Genomic DNA, 15,120 nt, shown 5'->3' with positions numbered 1-15,120 from the left:
TATCCATGTGCTGTCCGTCTGTCAACACTGGTTTATAAATACTTGTGCTTATTTTTGTGCATGGTGGATGTCAGATTTTGATTGGCCATCTCCAGTCAAGGGCTGTGGATCTGATTGGTGCAATATAGTGTCAGTTTAAAGACGTGGAGGAGCGCTTGTTAAAAGTGTTCACTACATCTCAGAGGGGCGGTGCTATGAGGCAACTCGATGTTCCACCCGCTCGGGATGTTTGGTTTATTTTTGGCATCAAACCACGAAGGAGTGTTGAAGTGTGATAACTTGTGTGTCAGTTGTATTCACCCTTTTTAAACTTTATTAAGACCGACAGAGTGCAGAGTCAGTCCGTGAGTCAGTCGACGCACACAGAGGAGGTAAATAAACCCTTAACGCATGTCTACCGTTTGTTTTGAGTACATCTTAATGGTTGCTGTGCTTTTACATAATATAAATGTAGCACTATTTAAGTATTATTAGCTTAATTAATTTCGAAATTGCAAAGTAAATCAGAGTGAAATGTGAAGCATTTAAGCATCTTTTTAATGGTTGTGTTTATGGTGAAGCTAACCTTTATTTATGGGCCATTCTACCGAATTGGTGCAAAGTCAGGTTGGAAATGTTTTGAAATGTATGTTTTTTTCCCATAACTTTGTCCATATATATGTTGTAGTTGTACCATATCTAAATTACACATATCTAGTAAAATAACCGTACATTTTTATATATCGTATTTTCAGACTGTATTGGAATGTTCTTCCTCTACCAAAAATGGTCACTACCGAAACATAGTACATACAACACTGTAGTAAAAAAGCATTACTGTATATTAACCTGTTAAGATTGTTTTACCTTCCCTTCTCTAAATAGTATTTTAACATATGTATTGAGGGTTAACTTTTCACAATTAAATCAATCAAATTAATTTTGTAATCAAATTTCAAAGTTCAATTTATACAATCCATAAAAATCATAATGCAGACTTTCTTTGTAAAATGCATAATACTGATCATATTGATTCCAGAGTTGATGATTTGATTGTTGAAATTGAACATACATTAAACCAATCAGTATCATATCATTTTAGTTGATAAGTCAATATACTTCAAAACATCCAATGTTTCGGTAGTGACAGCAGTATTTTGTTCTCAAGGTTGTATCATATTCCCTCAACCTTATGTTGAAGTGTGAATGTTTGAAGCTACTGACCCAGAATCAGCACTTTAGTAACAGGCTGAAATAGAGGGGGATGAGGCTAGAATGGGTGATCTGTTTGGTATTTTGAGCAAAACACTTAATAGACATGTATTTTATATATCTGAGACACCTATAATATATGCCTACAAATAGTACAATAGGATACCTTTAAATTAACACACTGATTTTCAGACTTTAAAACACATTTATTTCAAAACTATGGGATTTACCTGCTTACCATTCCATTTTGTCACTACCGAAACGATCATGTCAATTACCGAAACGTAACCATATGTTTCGGTAGTGACTGTTTTGGTAGTGACGATTCTAGCAAAAATTGAGCATAACAAAATAATGCTAGCAAGTACTTGGCAAGCATACACGTTTTTGAAGAGGTTAACACACATAAAAACATAATGCTTTGCATAAAACTCCGAAAAAGTTTACTTAATTGAAGATAATATGTGTTTGGTAGTGACAATTCTTAAGGTTACACGCCGATTTTCAGATTTTGGAACAGATTTATATCAAAAGTATGGGATATAGCTACTTGCCATTCAGCCATGAGGGACAGGGATGCAGTGTCACTGACTAGTCAAAAATGCAGGGGTGTGGCTAAAAACCAGGCTCAGCCATTGGACTAAAACACCTTGTGTTTCGGTAGTGACATGAAAACTGGGGACATGATTTTTTGAGTATAGTTTTTTTATTAAAAAATGAAACCCACAATAAATCGAAATATTCCAACTTCCGTTTGAATGTAATCATAAAGATCTTCTAAATACACCATTGAACAAAATAAAATAAAAATGTTTTTAAGTGTTATTCACAGAAATTGGAATTTAGATGTCAGGGTTGGGGACAGCTACTTAAAGTACCCTATAAATTATGTTTTTGTATATATTAAGCTTATCACTATATACTTTAATGCCTTATGTTTAAATAGACCATAACATATTCTTAGTAAATGTAGTGGAAACTTCTGTGTAGCTATGCAGTGGGAGTCACCGACTCAGGAAGGAGACACGGGAAGAGCAGTAGCTTTGATGTCAAACACATGATGGTTTATTTGGAGTTAACGGCCGGAGGATTCACATCACAAGTCCAAGAGTCAGAGGTTCTGACTTCACGGTAGAGTTGCCACGTCAATTCTGGAGAGCCTCTCTCTTGCCAGCCCATCTAACTGGTTTCGCAGAGAGTAAACAACATATTTGAGGAGATAGCCTAAACAGTGTGGGAACACAGAGCTACTTGCCTCGGACACTTATGACCTCGAAGATTTTACCTTGGAGTCCACAAATACAGAGAAGGAAGTGTCCCAGTGTACCCACAACACAGACCATCTGTATCCCAGTATTGACCGGTCACAGAATGGGAACAATAACATTATTGGCTAAGCCGCCTGTGTCCTTAAAGAAGGTAAACAGACATCGAGGTTTGTCCTGTATGTTACAAATTGGCATGATAATTGATGATGATAATTATTTCCACAACAGTAAATATCTATGTCTGAATACTTAATTGTTTTGTTAAATAGTTTTTCTTGTTGTGGTACCACACTTTGCACTAATTCGGTAGAATGCCCCATATACTAATTTCGTCTATAACAATGCATCAAACTTTGTAAGCAGGTCATGTGCTTGTTTGTAAAATTGAATCTAGCTGTCAGGTAAATGTAGAGAAGGCAATACAGCTTGCTCTATCGAGCACATTTTTCTACCAATAAACTTAATGTTGTGCGTTGGCAACTGTGTTAAATGTTTTTTGTTAGTTTAGTTTTTTATGTTTCACTTCCTGTTTTATTTTGTAATCACCTTAGTGGCTTCTCAATACTCAAATGTCCCCTCCTCGACTCCCCTCCTCGAGACTTAGACCCGCCCACAGGAGATGCGAGCGGAGGACCGAGGAGGGGAAGCAGCAGACGTTTAAAGAAACGAGAACTCCTCTCCTCTGAGCGGTCATTTTAAAGAGACGTCCGTTCATTATTACGTGGCAACAGCTACATCAGCTGTCGAGTGTTTTGTCATAGCGCTGTATCTCTGTTAGATCAGCTGAACATTGTTCCCCCACATATTTACTTTGAATTCATTGAGAGTGCGGTATAATGAGACAATAACAGGCTACAGACACACACACACAAATATATTTATATAAATATATACAATTTAAAGTATGAGAGCACTCTCATAATAACGTAACACAATCAGAGACTGGATATATCCCCCCCTCTCTCTGGTCGCTGAAATGGGGAATTGAAATTACGGGCCAAAAATTGTATTTACAAGTAGGCCTATTAAAAGTAAGCAGAGGACACCAAACCAACTGAGACCCGTCTGTCCGCCGCATTTACGCACTGTACAACACACACCTACACACTGTACCACACACACCTACAGCTCCTAAAGCATAAGCCGTTGTGTATTTTATTATGTGAAGCAATGCTCTTAGAAAAATATCGACTCTTTGTATGTAGATATCTACTAAACTAAAGCAAATAAAGAGAGTAGGCCTGTTATACTGAGTGATATATATTATACACACTGCTCTGCTTTCTGCACGGACCTCACAGCTGTTCTCTCTGGAAACATCGCGACGCGATGAAAGCAGTTTCTAAAATAATATCCAGGGGATGCATACATAGCTGTCATTGGCTGAGATAAGTCCGGCCGTGCGTCACGCCTCCACCGTTCCCGGAAATGCATCCGTGGAGGAACCATCAGTGTATCCTCGGTTATAGCTCCTCCAGAGAGCCTCCTCGACGCTCGATGCTCGGTCCTCGGTGTGCATTTAGAGAAATGAGACGTCCTTCAAAATGGTGCGCTGAAATTCATTTCCGGGTCACTACCGGAGGACCGAGGAGTCGAGCAGTCGAGGAGGGGAAATTTGAGTATTGAGAAGCCTCTCTAGTCTCGTTCCTGTTTCCTTTTCTTCCCGCATCGTCAGTGTCTGCCCCGCCCCTGATTGTTTTCCACCTGTGTCCACTTATATAGTGTCCTGTCTCCCTGTCTGTTGCCAGATTGTTTTGTGTCTTATGCCAAACTCTCCAGCGTTTTCCAAACTCTTCTAAGTTATCGTTACGGTTATTGTTCATATTAGTAATTATAGTAAGGTAAGATCAGGTAGAAGTATTTTTCTAGTTTATTTGTTAGGTAAGCATTTAGTGTCGATTTATCATTGTATGTATTTTTGTGGATCTGCTGATCCTGTGGTTTTGTTATTCATTATATTTTTTTATACAACTGCTTTTCAAGTAAAGACTCTTTTTGATACTTGAATCCTGTGTCTGCATTCATGCTTTTGGGTCCACTCCTTGTACACCCGTGACACTTAATGTGCTTTACATGTATTAGAGGGGAAAAAAGAAAGATCTACACATATACCAAATGCTTATACACACAATCTGCATGCATACAACAATCTCATATACTGAACAAACTCTGCCAACATAAGTAAGACTGTGTACATAACTGAATATAACAAAAATGAATAGCTAGAAGTCTATGTTTGTTTTTAGTGTATTATGTTTTTGTTTATCATCTCACTTTAAAATGTAAACCACCTAAATTGCTCATAACATTGAAGTTAGTTTAAGGTCTTCTTACTCAGTTCAACCTATTCCTAGCCGTCTCTCTTTATATTTATATTTGAACAGATGTACAATTATACGAAGATGTCCTTCTTTTTGTATTGTTAATGTAAATTCTGCTTCTTAGCTTTAAACGTACATACAGCTTATAGATGGATTAAACTGCGATATTTTGGACCTAATGGAACAGATGGCAGTCAGGACGCTCCACAGGAACCCTCTGCAGGCTGCGTGGCTGTGTGGTCTGCTGGCTGCTCAGGTGCTCAGCTGTCCAGACTCCTGCAGCAAGTGTTCAGGCCCAGAACATGACCAGTGTGAGCAATGCAGAGCAGGATGGACACTCCACAATAACACCTGTGTAGGTACTGTGCAGAGCTTACCTTCACATTTATGTTTGGTATAGGACAAGCAGACTAATGTTCTAAATTTTAATGAATGCGTGTTTTGATCTGTTTCAGACATTGATGAGTGTGGCACTGAGCTGGGTATCTGTCCTACAAACAGATACTGCTTCAATACACAGGGTTCGTTTGAGTGCAGAGGTCAGTGGTCTACAATCTGCGTAAAATACTCAATATGTTACCTTCTTCTATAGAAATAATTAAGACCAAATGAAATAAATAACTGAATAAAGTAAACATAACATGCCAGAAAACAGTGGAAACATATCAATCATAATTTACCAGAGGGTTAGGAAGACATCCTCAAACACCTTGTTTAGCTCAACCAACAGCCCACAACCTAAAGATATTCAATTTACAGAAAAATAGTAAATCCTTACCTTTGTGAGGTTGAAGCCAGCTAATATATTACATTGTTTGACTGATACAGGGCTAACAAATATATCCTTTATATATATCCTATCCATCTATTAATTTTATATTCTATTGATTTATATACTTAGAAATAGAGCCCCAAAACGGACAAAAGGAGGTAAAAGTCATCAGTATAGCTCAACCAAACACAGCCAAATATATGAATATATCCTCAATGTCAGTTAATGATATTGTGAGTGAGAAACTAAGTTTAATCACAAACACAAAGTTGGTTTCCTTACATACAACCAGTTGAGAATATAAAATAAAATGTAAATCTTTCACTAGTTAATTTTATGTTTTTAACATATATTATCATGTATCAATGCCCAGGCAATATCAAGCCTTGTTTTGTAAATGAATAAATGTAATGATCACTCTTTCCTCAGATTGCGACCCGGCCTGTGTGGGCTGTATGGGCAGTGGACCAGCACGCTGCAGGAAGTGTGCCTCTGGGTACTCACTGACAGGGTCCAAATGTTTGGGTGAATACCTTAAACATAATATTTGAAAGAATGATTTTGTGCTCCAGATGAGATTGCATAATGAAGCTCTCCTTGTTTCTCTCAGATATAGATGAATGCAGTGACAGGGTACTTGCCTGCCATGGTCTGGATGAGATCTGTACCAATACAGAAGGCTCTTTCCGCTGTGACTGTGCTGAGGCATTCATCCACAAAGATGGTGTCTGTGTGAAGAAGCAGCAGCCTCGTGAGTCTTATCACAATCCCATGCACCTCACCTGACTGCAGCCTCTCACATGTGTACCTCTCTGTGCAGGCGTTCAGGACAAAGGTCTGTTTGAGGATATCCAGGACGACGAGGTAGAGGTGCTGCAGCAGATGTTCTTCGGGGTGGTGCTTTGTGCTCTGGCCACACTAGCTGCCAAAGGAGATATGGTCTACACATCTGTATTTATGGGGGCAGTGGCAGCCATGGCAGGGTACTGGCTTTCTGACAGGGGGGACCGTTTGTTAAACAACTTTGTCAGCGGACGTTAACACAAATAGTACATGCTGTATGCCAGCAAATTAAACAATCACTGTTCAGAAAATGCAACTGAATCGTGCGCATTCACGTTTGTTATAAACAATATTAGTTTTTGATATGAAAGTATTTTGCTCTGAAAGATGGTCATATTTGTCACTCTTTGCTCTCAGTTAGAGAAATTGTTGTGGCAAACTTTTAAGCACTGAACTATCATGAACAAAAATGTAAAAAATACTTGAGGGTAGGTAAGAACGGAGAAACCAGCATTTATTCAAAAACGAGTAAGCTAGAATTTGAAAGTACACAACCGAAAACAAATCTGCCCCTTCCTTCAGACTTCCTTACATAGCCCCTCCTCTAACACACACGAATGCGCACATGACCAATGAGGGCACGAGATGGAAGGCTGACAGGCAGGTAGGCCATCCAATTATCTGCCGCGGGCCGAGGCAGATATTTGGACTTGCTTTTTACAGCGCCACGGCTTCCACAGATGAAATATTTATATATATTTATTGTCAAAGCATTTAATTTATTCCTTGCTATCAGGATGTTAAGAGCATTCCATGGAATATAACAAGTGTTTCTGAAGTGAATTACCTACCCCACCTTTAAGGTGTTTGTGCAGAACCAACCTTTCCTTTTAATAGGAAACATTTTAATAAAATTCAAGTTTTAGTTACATGAACCTGGAGAAGTGACACTTTTCTCTGTCCCTGCAGCTTCTCTCCGCTAACTACATATTTGTCTTTCCCCCACTGGCTTGGATGTTCTTTACATGTTTTGAGTTTTCATTAAGTCTGTGGTACCGAGCTTCTCAAAAGGAATGTGGTTGTTTATTCTTGACCTTTAAAAATGTAGTTGACAAACCTTTATTTAAGGCACACCTACCAGTTTATAGTCTGGAGATTCTTAACCTTATTTTACAGTCTGTGGATTGAGTTGGTTCTGTTGTCAACACAATCTCCAGTTACTGGAAGACTGCAAGGTTTAGTAGAAAGTTGTTATGGTGTTAGACATTTTTCTAGCTTTAGATGCCTTGTTTTGGTATTTGGTGCCAACAAAATAAAATGTTATTAACTATACATAGATTTAAAAATAATTTACTGCTTGCTTGGATTTTCTCCCAATACTGTATCAATGACATTGTATTTGTATTCACGAAAAATAAAGTTTGTACCTGTTCTACAATATAGTATATCGTGTTTGCACTATCCAACAGTTGCATATAATGATCGTAGTATTACTAGAAAGTACTTATAATTAAGATTTGAGTACAGGGATGCAAACTTGTCACCTTTCGGCGAAATTCGCCGTTTTGAATCCAAAATAGGTCGTGTTTGTGATTCATGTAGATCTGCAATAAAAATGTTTTTGGGGTATGGGGGGGTCTGAGACCCGGAGTAATCTGCGGCCGCGATGATGGTCTAGCTTCAGCAGCTACATTACCTACGGGTGCGTTCGTTAATATTAACTGTGTGGTCGGGAGTCACTGTGGCACAGACTGGACCGCTGGTGAACAGCTGTTAGAACGGGTCTTTCAGGTGTTCAGAGCAGAGCGGCAGAGCGTGATGTGAACTGAACAGTTTTTCTGTCGCAATATTATCGTTGAGCTGGCTAACTAGCATACATTGTCACTATCTGCTAACCAACGTTAGCTTTAGCCTTCGTTTTCTAATAGTTTTTTTCAGCTACCTGTATAAACAGAGGTGGTATAAGTATAGATCTTGTTCTTGAGTAAAAGTAGAAGCACTCAGATCTTGTACTTGATTAAAAGTAGAAGTACTCAGATCTTGTACTAGAGTAGAAGTACTCAGATATTGTACTTGATTAAAAGTAGAAGTAGGCTACTCAGATCTTGTCCTAGAGTAAAAGTAGAAGTACTCTAGTAAAGGTAGAAGTACTCAAATCTTGTAGGCTACTTGAGTAAAAGTACAAGTACTCAGGTTTGAGTCAAAGTAGAAGTACCAGGAATGTAGGAACAATCCTGCAATCAAAATGTTCCTCAAATAAAAGTACAAAAGTATTACTTGAGTAAAAGTAGAAGTACTCAGGTCTTGTACTTGAGTAAAAGTACCAGAGTGTAGGCATACTCTGTTACAGTAAAAGTTCTGCATTCAAAATGTTAATCAAGTAAAAGTAGAAAAGTATTCTCATCAAAATATAGTGAAAGTAGCGACAGTAAAAGTAGTCATTGTGCAGATTGGTCCATTTCAGAATAATATATATGATATGTGTTATAATGATTGATCATGAAAGTGTTCTCAAAGCTGGTAAAGATGCAGCTAGTTTGAATGACTTTGTATACTGCAGGGTAGCTTGTGAATTTACTCCAGGTGGAACTAAAGTCTGATTTAAGACTTGATTATATTTCACATCATTAATCCATGTCTGTAAAGTAACTAAAGGTATTACATAAATGTAGTGGAGTAAAAGTACACCATTTACCTCTGAACTGTAGTGGAGAAGAAGAACAAAGTAGCAAAACATTGAAATACTTAAATAAAGTACAAGTATCTCAAAATTGTACCCACGTATAGTACTTGTTGAGTTTATGAACTTAGTTACTTTACACCAGTGGCTATACAGATACAAAGACTAAGCCTTGCACAGAGGCATGAAAATACATTTTCAAAATGCTCAACAGTGCTGCCAAAATTATAAACTGACTGCTACACAATTAAAATAAATGCTTTTATATATTTCTATTAGATGGGACTCTTTGGCGTTATTATTAACTGCTGCTTTAGTTGTTCTGACTGCTAAAATCCTGTTATTCCTCATTTTAAAGCCGAAATTCCGTGGGGTCGGGGGGCTCGGATCCTTGTCACCTTTTTCATACCTGATGAGTTTGCATCCCTGGAGTAGAAAAATGCCAACAGAGACAGAAAGAAAGTCACCTTTATTTGATGGATATAAACAAGCTGGCCAACACTCAATAGTAGTATTCTGTTATACATCACATACAATAGCAAACTGGGGAGCTGAGGATAGCCTCAGAGGGTTAAAAAAAGAAGCAGAAAACATCACAGAGTATCCATGCTTCATTCAAAACTTTGACTCAGTCTCTCTCTTTTTTCTCCATGGACTTCCTCTGATAAAGTTTTTTAAATAGATTTTTCTCTTATGCATTCATGACACACACACCCACATCCATGAAAGCAGCTATGTGCACACACACTCACTATCACTCCTTTCTCTATTCTGAATACATTTACACAAGCAACTCCAAAATCATGCTGCACTCTCACAAAACTGCACAGGCTGTCTACTAAGGGGACACAGTAAGTGAGACACACATCACTCTCAAACACAACATCACACCGTCACGATGCAGATGCAAGTAATGAATGAGGAATGATGCATCATGGGAGGCTAGCTCACGTTCACACAAGTAATCATTCAGCATGCTGGACACTCACATTTAACGTGTTCCTAGATCTTTACTTTACAGCTCAAAACATTTACTTATACAAATAGTACAGTCTCAAACTGGCATATTTTATAAGCTTAAACCATAGACAAAATTAAGTTAACTTAAATACAAAAAATGAAGAATAAAAATGTAAACAATTTTTGTTCTGTCAAAACAAAAAAATGTTTCTGGCATTGGTCACAGTGATTTGTTTAATCCAAAGTTTTCAGCAACATACAGTTACAGAAAAACAACCTGTATACAACGATAAAGTGAAAATGTTAGGCTTTTCATACTTTTTTCTCAAAGGCCTTTTGAAAATAACTGGTGAACCTACAGGCCTTTCAAGTATTTTTCTACACGGCTGCCTCCAGCCACAGACTTGACTTCTTGACTCCACCTCACACTGAGTGCGATGTTCGTTTTTCACACCCAGGATTAGTCTTTCGTTTAAACCCAGGGAACAAGCCCCAGCCTCTAAGCCTCTGTGTCTCCTACCATTTTTTTATTTGACACAACAGTTGAGAAATCGCTCTGCATAGAGAACAGGAGATTATCCTTACGTCGTCGCTTTCAGTTGGCACGTTATGTAAAATTCAGCATGCATGCGCACAATTAAAATGTTTCATGTGTTCTACCATGTAAATCATATATGGTATTAGGAGAACCCCCTACTTCAAGTATTCAAAAGATAAGGACCTGAAAGTCGGGGAATTGCACTCGGCCCCCCGATGGTGGATTGAGAGGATTTTTGCTCCTGTCTGTTTGCATTGCCTTCCCATAAAAAGAAAATTCCAAATCAGGACCTTTCTTTTAACATTTGTAAACACAACCACGAAAGTTTCACACATCAATGGATTCTTGGTCAGTGACAGGATGTGTGTAGGTTCATAGGTGAAGCGGACACATACTTTTTGGAAGATGGGTAGATGGAAAGACATTTACATACAACAATCAACACTTGGCCATATAAAGGAGACACAGGCACCATGAAGGGAGGGAGAGGAAGTAGGGGATTGTAACAGTCTAATTCAATTTTCACTATATAATGCGAGTTGTTTTTTCTACTTGATCAGCTGTCACAGTCACGTATGTCACCACTTCTGTTTACAAGACGACAACGACGACAAACACGCGAAAGAAATGCATCCCGACAGAGTCACTCGAACCTCTACTTGGATGTTAAACGTGATAGTCATCACTCACAAGTGCAAGTTTCTGACTGCTTTAGTCCAGCAGCCATAATCTCATTGCTACTGATGTGAGCTGCAAAATTCAGTCTTTTTTTTGTTCGAAGTTGTCACCACAAGCCAAGTGATGTTCAACTAAATGTTTTCATAAGGAAGGAATGTAATAATGTCATATTTTATACACTTCTAAATAGATTTGGATATACTTCTATTCCTCAAACTGCTCTAAAGCTCTTATATTTTTTTTCTTTTTGGGCTGTCCTGTTTTCAGACAGGGAATGTTTCTTGTTGCTGAAGGGTTTTCTCACAATGTACAAATCAGAGGAAAATCACACCACTCAACACTCTAAAGACATCTCACTGACCTCCAGCCAGTTAGAAAAATAACCATGAAGAAAAAAACATATATATCTTGTCAGTTTGAAACGATTTTCTGACCACATATAGACACACTATAGATTTCTCTCTATATGTATAATATATATGAATATCTATCATATATATTGTGTACAGTTTTTACGAGGCACAGGCCACCTTGTTGAGAAGGAGAAAACAGGTCACTATGTTTGGGGTGGTCACACCGGAGAGGGGAGCAGGACCATACTGTAGTCAGAGATGGGGTGTCAATGGTACAGCCAGACCTGCGGGGAAAACATCGATTGAACCTCCACCTTATAGTCTATACTGTATTTATAGTAGCACTCTTCATACCATCACCTCTGTGTGGGTCTTGAAGTAATTGTTGTTCATAAGGTCAAGACGTATGTACAAAGCAGTCTTACAGTTGTTTGTGAAGCCCGTTTTGGGATCAAGTCCCTCTACTGTAAAAGGACTAAAAGATGCTCTTGACCAGGTCTTCTGACACCATTTAGTTTGAGCACCAGCAGAAGCACCATTAGTAAAAATTCCTGCAACACGGAGGAGGTGCATAGGTGCATAGTATCAGAAAGGAAAGGTAAAATGACTTATGATATTTATTTTTTTAACCCTCTCTTGGCCGCTCTGATTGGATGGTTGATTACACTTTTGGTGATAAATTTGAGCAAGGATGTGGGAATAAAAATGCATTCACTCTACATTGACTTCTGCATAGATTGATTCTTTTGTTGACTACTTTTGATTAAAATGAGGTAAGATGAAGAGAAACATTGATAGCACCCACAGCCTTGAGGCTATAACAAGCCCATGAGCTGGAAGGCCCTGCTTCAGTAGCCAAGGGAACCCCACCACTGCAGGCAAGGCTAAAGGCATACTATCAGCAAGCTTTAAGCTCTCCCTTTTACCAACAAGAAATTAAAACAGAAAACGATCTAATCTGGTGTGTGGAAAAAGCAAGTGCCTCTAAACAGATGTGTTGTGTGTTGGCATGTATAAAGGTAAAAAAGAGGTCACTGTGTGCCACAAAGGGTAAATTAGCTCATCGACACGATCAAATGATTAAAACTACAAAATAGTCATGAGGGTGATGACAGCCAGGTCGAGGGGTCAGATGTCACCAGGTGGGTCAGCAGGGCAGTGAGGATCAAGAAACCAGAACAGAGTCAGGTGGGGAAGCCAGCCAGAGGGATCAGTGGGTAGGAGAAACAGACAGCAAGAAGACCAGGATCTTGATCCATCGCAGGGAGGAGGATGAGGAACAAATACTGGGCTCTGGCAGGCAGTCATGAGATCTCTGCTGGGTGGATGGAGAGGGCGTTGTTGGCCTGAAGAGGTGTAGTGATCAGCAGGTGACAGACAGGTGAGGTGACCTCTGTGAGACGTAGGGCTGCCATGTTGATCACATGCCATGTTCAAGCAAGAATCTGACAGGGCACATCTGTCTCTATGGGTATCAACATCATTTTAATGTAGTCCTGCATCTGTGTTTCTGTACAGAGGAAGAAGAGGACGGCTGCTCCTGTTTCACACAGAGAAGAGGTCCCAGGTCACCTTGAGCAGAGAAAAACTAAATAGAGTAAGTTTGTACATTTATTTTGATTAGATTCATTGTGTGTGTGTCATTGTACATTATGTGTTGGAAATTACCTGATCATCTGTCAGTCTCCCCGCCTGACCTGCACACCTGAGTGCCCCCTCCTCGTCCCCAGAGAAAATAAACAAAAGTCCCATTGCTGAGTGTCGACTGAGTGAAGGTAATACATGTTTGGTCGGGTAGTGTTTCAACATCGTGGCGTGGCTGTGCTACTCCAGTAGTGACTGAATCATCTGAATGTGAGAGATTACAAAAATCAAGGCGTCATGCAGCTGTTATAAAGTTATAAAGCATGAAGAAAATGAGAATCATAAAGTTATAACATCTTAAACATATCTCACCCCTCAAAACAATATTAGAGCTTTGGTTGTCACAGCAAGGATTATGCCCAAATGCCCTCGTCGTCATCCTGCTAATGGTAGCATTTCACACAAGCAGCAGGGATTTGCATAAGAGGAGGAAGTAGACAGAAACCAGAGTTACAGTTGAACAAATAACCTCTCTGTAACAGCAGGCAGTGTGAGAAAGAAAATATGTTATAAACGTCTAGGAGTAGTTGTAGTACTGTTTTAACTTAAAACTACAAAACAAATGGCCTCTCACCTGGTCCTGGGCAGGGCGGTGACCAGCATGTGGGGGTCCTCGGGCCGGCCCTCCACGATGATGGGGCGATGGGTGACGTGGATGTTGGCCGTGATGCGGGTGCTGGGGGTGCTGGGGATGTGGATGTTGGGGTCCTTGTTGGGGAGGGCCGTGTGGGTGCTGCGGGTGAGGGTGCTGGGGAGGAGGATGTCCGTGTGGGTGCTGGGGAGGGTGCTGTTGGTGAGGGTGTTGGGGCTGTGGGGGTCGTGGGTGCTGTTGGTGCTGAGGAGGTGGTGGGGGGTGCTGCTGGGTGTGCTGCTGTGGGTGCTGATTGGGATGCTGATTGGGGTGCTGCTGGGGGTGCTGATTGGGGTGCTGCTGGGGGTGAGGGTATTGGGGTTGTGCCTGCTGTGGGTGTGGGTGCTGTTGGGGGGGCCTGCGGGTGTTGCGGATGCATGGTGTTGGGATATGGAGTCTGCTGGGCGTGAGGAGCGTGAGGAGCGTGGGGAGGGTGGGCAGGGTGGGGAGCGTGCGGAGCATGGGGAGCGTGGGGAGGGTGGGGGTACTGAGGCTGAGGCTGGGGCTGAGGCTGAGCATGGGGAGGCTGAGCATGGGTAGGCTGAGGCTGGGGGTGGTGAGGAGCGTGGGGATGATATTGTTCGTCTTCGTAGTTGTCGGCAATCAGCTTCATCCGGCTTTGTGTCTGCAGAAAGAGAGGACTGTTAGTGCATGCTGATCTGAACAGTATTCCCTCACAATGAACATCAAATGAGTTAATGACTGGACAATACACAGCATTTAGTACATTTGGGTTGACATAAAAACAAGGAACACCTACAATAAGATAAGATAAGATAAGATAAGATGAACCTTTATTAATCCCCGAGGGGAAATTCAGTTGTTCAAAGCAGCAACAGGGTAAGCGTGAAAAAAACAATGTTTTACAATCCAGTGCAATAACCATGCAAACAACACTGAGGCGTATGTGTTTCTTTTATTCTCAGACTGAAGTTGATTTATCTCTGTATTCATTTTTGAACTATACTGTGATTTGGTTTAAAAAATACAGGAACAATCTAAATTGTTAAATACCTACAGTAGATCACTACCACTGTACACTAAATACGGATCTAAAGTCACTTGCCAACTGAGCATTAAGATAAACAGCTCGAGAAAAGTCCAAAAGCATCAAAATTCACTCCCAGCTCACTAACTAACGTGTTACTATACATCATTACAAAGATGTGGTTCAAGGTGAGTTTTATGCTAAATCTCTTTCTGGGTTGGGTTCAGTGACTTCCTTACTCTCAGCTGTTTTCCTGGGGACTGCAGTCATTCCATACTAATATTTACCGTATAACATATTTTACAAAATGTTG

The 15,120-nt window shown here is 40.0% G+C and overlaps 2 protein-coding genes across 11 annotated transcripts in view; one reads left to right on the top strand and one right to left on the bottom strand.

The window, feature by feature from the left end:
* Positions 1-251: 251 nt before the first annotated feature.
* On the top strand, positions 252-7,773 carry LOC117548052 (protein disulfide isomerase Creld1). Of its 2 annotated transcripts, none has more exons than XM_034218989.1 (6): positions 252-371; positions 4,905-5,139; positions 5,236-5,319; positions 5,982-6,077; positions 6,163-6,303; positions 6,373-7,773. In XM_034218989.1, exons 2-6 carry the CDS (start codon positions 4,959-4,961, stop codon positions 6,591-6,593), a joined length of 723 nt encoding a protein of 240 aa, XP_034074880.1. In that variant the 5' UTR covers positions 252-371; positions 4,905-4,958; the 3' UTR covers positions 6,594-7,773. The 2 variants fall into 2 exon arrangements, with proteins under 2 accessions (XP_034074880.1, XP_034074881.1); XM_034218990.1 differs by having other exon boundaries at positions 253-371; positions 4,968-5,139.
* Positions 7,774-9,465: 1,692 nt separating this feature from the next.
* Positions 9,466-15,120, bottom strand: part of erc2 (ELKS/RAB6-interacting/CAST family member 2) — a 44,053-nt gene continuing 38,398 nt past the window's right edge. For 7 of the 9 annotated variants that reach the window (XM_034219002.1, XM_034219008.1, XM_034219009.1 and 4 more), the window contains 4 exons: positions 13,763-14,444; positions 13,501-13,571; positions 13,213-13,392; positions 9,466-13,116 (listed from right to left, as the gene is read on the bottom strand). In XM_034219002.1, the coding sequence (XP_034074893.1) occupies positions 13,564-13,571; positions 13,763-14,444 (690 nt within the window). In that variant the 3' untranslated portion in view covers positions 9,466-13,116; positions 13,213-13,392; positions 13,501-13,563. Of the gene's footprint in view, positions 13,117-13,212; positions 13,432-13,500; positions 13,572-13,762; positions 14,445-15,120 lie in introns of those variants that run through there. The other 2 variants (XM_034219004.1, XM_034219003.1) reach the window with 2 other exon arrangements.

The sequence above is a fragment of the Gymnodraco acuticeps genome, unplaced genomic scaffold (genome assembly GCF_902827175.1).
Source record: "Gymnodraco acuticeps unplaced genomic scaffold, fGymAcu1.1, whole genome shotgun sequence".
Taxonomy (NCBI): Eukaryota; Metazoa; Chordata; class Actinopteri; order Perciformes; family Bathydraconidae; genus Gymnodraco; species Gymnodraco acuticeps.
Note: the sequence above shows the minus strand (reverse complement) of the source record. Positions and strands in the feature narration are given on the sequence as shown.